Consider the following 6,143-nt stretch of genomic DNA (forward strand, 5'->3'; position numbering starts at 1 on the left):
AGTTTGGCTCTCCTAAACTGCCACGTGATGAAATCATAAATATTTACTTACTGTAATCATCAATAAAACAGTTTTGCACGCAGCTGAAAAAGCCAGTAGCTCGCCAATCAAAGACCACATCAATAAGCAACAGATAAAACCCCATTTATATTCAAAGGATTCAATGAGGCGCTTTAACCTCTGGATTTTTCAGACACAAGAAAAAATCGAAGGAAATACGGTAGCATTCGCGTGGCATACGCCACGTCACCTTGGCAACCATGGCCTGATCTAATGTCCAGCTACGTCACCCTTTTAGTCGCTACAACATTTCCATTCCTTGCCCACCTCTGCCTTTGAACCCCCGCTGCCTCCACTCCCTCCCTCCCCCCTCCAACTCCCTGCCCCCCCCCCCCCCCCCCCCCCCCCCCCCCCCCCCCCCCCCCCCCCCCCGGTCCATCCTCCCTCCTCAATGCCCGGCGGTGCTCACTGTGGTGTAGCTGAACCGGGACACGGAGGCGCCCATGGTCTGCGTGGCGTCGTCCTCCCCGTCCCGGCCCATGCGCCGGCCCCGCCCCCGGCCGCACCTCCTCCCGCAGCAGCGGGGCGCCGGCCCGCGGGGGCAGCAGCGGGCGAAGGTGGCGAGCAGCGCCTTGCGGAAGCGCGTGTTCATGAAGCAGTAGATGATGGGGTTGACGCAGGCCGAGGAGTAGGACAGCAGGTGGATGAAGGAGATGGGCGCCCCCGAGAGGGCTCTGTGGGCGGAGTTCAGGTCGAAGGCCTTCCACGTGTTGGCGGTGTACAGGGGCATCCAGCACAAAAAGAACAGCACCACGATGACGATCAGCATGCGGATCACGCGCTTCTTGGCCACCAGCTTGGCCTCCGAGGTGTTGGTGCGAGGGCGCTCGGCCTTGGGCTTGGACGAGGCGCCCGTGCCGCCGTTGGCGGCGGCGGTGAGGGTGGACAGCTCCACCGCCGGCGGCTGCTTGGCGACCTGGATGTAGCAACCGTCGTCGTCCTCGTTCCCGTCGGCGACCGAGGAGTTGTTGTTGTTGGCGCAGTTCTTCAGGCCTGTGGAGCGGGGGTGTTGGTGTGAAAAGCGTCATCAAAAGAGCTCATATTCTCATCGACGGTGCCCCTTTTTTTTCGCAGCACCACAATAGTTGTACACAAGGAAATGATTGGATCTGTATCTCACCCATTGCCTCTCGGTTCTGTCCCAGCTCAAACTGAATCCCCCGATACAGCTCTCTGGAGATCAGACCGTAGGCAACGATCATCACCAGCCCGGGGATGAAAAACAGGATAAACAGAAGTAGCATGTACCTGAGGAGGACCGGGAGTAAAAAATAAATTACAAATACATTTTAAAAAGATGAATAGAAAACCCTTCAAAGCAGTGACTTTGATCTTACTGGCTTTTTATAGCCGTTCTTAATCTTTTGATCACCACGCACGATTCCACCGTTTCAAACAATGACACGCGCTCCCTGTCGTGTAACCCTGGCGACATTGTGGGTATTAGTGGCCACATGAGAGGTGTGAGGAGAGGAAGACCTCTGTGATATTCTAATGGCCGTGTGGGTGTCCTTCTGAACGCCTTCCTCGGCCAGCCCTTTCATCTCCCGGTACCCTTTAGCAGTTAGGGAGCCTCTTACTCACAGCCTCTCATCCCAAACTCTCTTCATCCTGCGGAGCATTTGATGGCGTCGCTAATTCTGACGACTAAATGTAGCAACAGGAAGTGGTACGCAGACAGGATGGAAACCCCAGTGAGGTCTGGAGGGATCTTTTGATCCAGATCATGACTGGCGTCAGCAGTAGGCTCCGAGGGGTTGAGGGGCACGCGTCAAACACAGGAGCGAGCGTTCGCAGTGACAACGTTATTTCCGCTTCTTTGAATGCAGATAATAACACTGGCTACAGTATGCAACATGAAAGCTGCACTCAGAAAGGACGCCCATCCACTTCGCTGTGATTTGCCGAAGAAAAACCTGTCTAAGAGACAGAGAGAAGCAGCTGAAACTCATCATGCAGTATCGACCCGGGATCAAACAACAAACCATTCATGGTTTCTTTGAAGGCCAACTCTATTTTCCAATCCCACTAATTAACTGGACTTCAGCAAGTCTCCAATGTCTTGTTCCCTCTCTCTCTCTTTCTCTCTCCCTGACTCTTCCTTCGTGTATTGCACTGGGTTTGACAGACAGTGCCCTGACAGCAAAGTCTTCGAAGTGTAGCCCTTGACCCGAAAAGGAAGAATATAGAGAGGAGAAAGGTCTACACTGCTTCCAAGAAGATTCCTCAGAGAGTATCCATCTTGGTTTAATTGCTCTGGTCCTCCATATCACAGTAGTTTATATAATGGAAATATATAGTATGTTATGGAAAGTCCAATGTGGCCAAAACTAACTAACCAGAGCAGACTTAACCTGATACAAGAGTTTCTGTAATTGGAAACATACAAGACTGGGAGGTGGGAAATGGGTGTTCCTCATTTCAGACCTTAGTAAAGTCCTTAGAGGAGAATTCTCTTACAAACTCCATTGCCTCAAACCACACAGGCAATCCAATCGAACACATCTCTTTTCCAAACACTCCATAGATGTACCTGAGGGAATAATTAATATTTGCGGGGAATACATCTTCAATGAATTGGAAATGAAATAGGCCAAATACATGGAAAAAAATCTTTGCAAACAATATTGGCTCCAATTAGAGTGCACAGCAGCAAATCTTTGGCGCAAGCCATAACAGAACAAAGCAGTCATTCAACAAGAAACAAGGACCCTGAAGGTCTTTCCTCACCATGCCTGCTCCACCTCTCCACTGGGCCAGGTCAGACGGCACATGTGGCCCATGGTCCGGTCCGCCTTGGGGAACGCCCTGAGGACGCTGAAGACTGGATAGGGCACCATGATGACCAGCGACAGGGCCCAGGTGGCGGCGATGACCCGGTAGGCGTGGGAACGGGTCTGCCAGGAGCGGGACTTGAGGGGATTGCAGATGGCGCTGTAGCGCTCGATAGCGATGGCCACCAGGCTGAAGGTGGAGATACTGACTGATATCCCTGAGGAGGAAAGGAAGGAGGAGGAGGATGTTAGGGCTGGATCAAGTCAATACGCAGAGGATTAAAGAAACAACGGTGTCAGCAGTGGTCCAATCCTCCTGGGTGTTTTGAGAGTCACTACTTCTTATCTCACACTAAAGTGGGGGTTGGAATGTGTCTCTCCACCTCATCATCAAGTCCTGGAGTCATGGAATGGGGATTCGTTTTGAACACATGGATATTCACTCGGTAGTGGATCTCTGTTTTTATTCAAACCTCGGAAAAACTAGTCCCCACTGTGTTCGACTGAAACCCCCCCAGCCAAGCCTGTGTTTACACAATATGAATATGCATGATCTGCAGTGCGCGAGCGCCTTTCAACGAGCAGTCTCGTAGGAAGTCATTTACGGAGACAAATAACGTTAATAAGATGCATACCTGGACTCGACAAGCAGCCATTACCCACAACCCACCACTCCAATGAAATCACCTTGCTAATCCTCTCTACTCTACAAAATCCACAACCTCAATCCCTAGCCCACTATCAGGAACACACACACACCAGTTCACATGAATTGGTTTTCTTTGCAGTAGAAAACGTTTTATTCTTGAGAAACAGACAGGAAGGTTAAGTCGTCTGGGTCTTTATTTATCACACATTTCTAAGAGCTGTCCACTGCAGTGTTCTAGTTAAAGACAACAGCAGTGCTACAGTCTTCATACAAATCTCCCTTTTCCCCTCATGAAGTTATCTCAAAAACATTGTTTTTAGCTCCAGACATCTGCCAGTGTACAAAACCCTCCCTCATGGGATCACCCCTTGTAAAATGCCCTTCGACTTCATAGAGATTGTGCTGATTCCAAAATGTTTTCCATCTCCCTACACTGGACCTTCCCTTATTGTCAAGTGGGTTTGAATGTCAGGAAGTCTTGAGTACAAAAGGGCAGAAGATGGAGGGCCGGCTGCCCTGTATCTACTTCAGTGAGTATTGGCTTGCTGCCTCCTCTTGTTGTGCTGTCGCAGTGCCCGAGTGGAAGACAACAGCAATGCCGCAAATCTTGCTGAGTCACCAAAAGGTCAGCCAACTAAACTTCCTCATTCACAATACATTCCCTCTCGAGAAATCCTTCTGAATCTATTCTGTCCCCCATTCATTTTTTTCCCATAGATTATACAGTGTTTGAAAAAAAAAACACAGACACCGTGGTTTAATCTTTCCTTTTCCAGCGAGTTGGCTGAAAATGACAATGAAGTTCAAGAGAGCAGTGGAGCTTGCGAAGTTGAAGCACTTTGCTTGCTGCTTAGACTCCTCTGAGAGCAAAGACAGTTTCCTTGCAGTTGAACTCCATTTGCAAGCATACATTAAAGTCCACTTCCGTAGCCATGTACTCGTGAAAGTAAGGTGGTATGTGACCGGACGGAGTCATAATGATCTTACAGGAATATAAAGACGTTTGATGAGGGACTATGACTGCAGCTAAGGCTGAGTCATATTCCCAGCGAGCACGAACACACACACTAAATCATAAATCGAAAAATAATGGCCTACATAAATATCTACTGGCTACAGCGTAGCTGGCTGGTGGTGTAATGGTCAGACAACAATTGATGACTTTGCTCAGGCTACGCACCAAAATCGATTGTCGAGGAGAGTCATAATGGTCTTGTGCATTGATTGGTTTGGCCTGATCGCCAAAGGGCTTCTATTTTAGAGATGAAATGAAGGTTAAGGGTCCAACTGCTCATAAGATGAAAGCGGTGAACAGAATCCAAACACCGCAGACATACACTGATCAAGACAGAAGCCTTAATTGGGAAACATCTAGCAAATCCCTCGAAAATACAAGATGACTGATTCTGTGAGACTCTCACAAGGGGTGGATAGTGAATCTCTTTGTTCTCTTTCCTTAATCTCTCCAACAACGTCTATTTATTTCTCTCTCACACACACACTCCCTCCCTCTCTCTCCCTCTCTTCCATCCTCACTTTCCCGCCTATGTGCTCTTGCTCACAGCTAACAGTAAACACAGATCTGAACCCTTGCCCGCAGCCTCGCAAACCGACACCCCCCATACCCCACGACGCGGAGGGGGACCAAAACCCCAATCTTACCCATGAAGTAGGTGACGATCTTGCACATGGCGGCTCCGAAGATGAAGTCCTCCAGGATGTTGGGGATGAGGGTGAAGGGCATGCAGAAGACGGCCATCATCAGGTCGCTGAGCGCCAGCGACAGCAGGAAGCAGTTGGTGACGGTGCGCATGCGCTTGTTCAGGACCAGGACGGAGATGATGAGCAGGTTCCCGAAGACGCTCAGCAGAAAGATGAGGGAGTAGAGAAAGATCCGCATCTCTAGGGAGGGTGGGGGGGGGGAGAGATAGAGAAGGATGGAGAGACAAAGGGATGGTTGGGTAAAGGGGGGGGAGAGGGAACAGGACCCATACAAAAAAGAGACATTTAGCTCTCTGAAGGCATTCGTTAATCAAGCATCCGCGTGAAGGGAAAAAAACAGAGTCAACGTGGGGGGGGGGTGTTGGGTGGGGGGGGGGTGGCACAATCAGTTGCGGTGTCCGCGCTCGTCAGCAGCGAGATGAGCGTCACCGTGGGAGACGGCCGCAGGGCCCCCGGAGGATGCTCCGGCATGGCCGTCGCAGCGTCCGGCTTTGAGGCTGCGAGGATGTGACGGGACAGGGTCATCGCTGGCCACGTGCCGAGCCTGCTGGGACAGGGTGATGAAGAGGAGGGATGAGCGGGGAGACGTGGCTCCCAAGGTCAACGCCGAGTTCAGCCCTCATCCGCGATACCACTCATTCTGTCGCGCGTCCACTGCCATCCTCCGAAACCGTTGAGCCACTAACAAGGGCGAGCTCCTTGGAGAAGCCCTGAGAGGCTTGTGGTTTGTTGGGGCCTTCCAACTTCTGAGACATATTGGGAATCCGCCATGGCGGAGGTTTGTTGGCAGTACGCCAAACACGTTGTAATTGCTAATCTATCTAATTCTAGACTTTGAGCTATTACTCAAATTGTAACAACAAAGTTGGACATACCAATATCGCCCGCATTGTTATTCTAGTCAGGGAACGGCGTCAGTGGAAAAAAACAAATACTTG

General features: G+C 50.5%; 1 protein-coding gene across 1 annotated transcript in view; it reads right to left on the minus strand.

Moving 5' to 3' along the window:
- Nucleotides 1-448: 448 nt before the first annotated feature.
- cckbra (cholecystokinin B receptor a) overlaps nt 449-6,143 on the minus strand; it is an 8,444-nt gene continuing 2,749 nt past the window's right edge. Inside the window, exons 2-5 of the mRNA XM_084668596.1 lie at nt 5,146-5,385; nt 2,791-3,052; nt 1,181-1,308; nt 449-1,053 (exon numbers count right to left, since the gene is read on the minus strand). Coding sequence (XP_084524722.1) covers nt 449-1,053; nt 1,181-1,308; nt 2,791-3,052; nt 5,146-5,385 — 1,235 coding nt within the window. The remainder of the gene's footprint in view (nt 1,054-1,180; nt 1,309-2,790; nt 3,053-5,145; nt 5,386-6,143) is intronic.

The sequence above is a fragment of the Hypomesus nipponensis genome, chromosome 12 (genome assembly GCF_054491055.1).
Source record: "Hypomesus nipponensis isolate SF chromosome 12, ASM5449105v1, whole genome shotgun sequence".
In the NCBI taxonomy this organism is placed as follows: Eukaryota; Metazoa; Chordata; class Actinopteri; order Osmeriformes; family Osmeridae; genus Hypomesus; species Hypomesus nipponensis.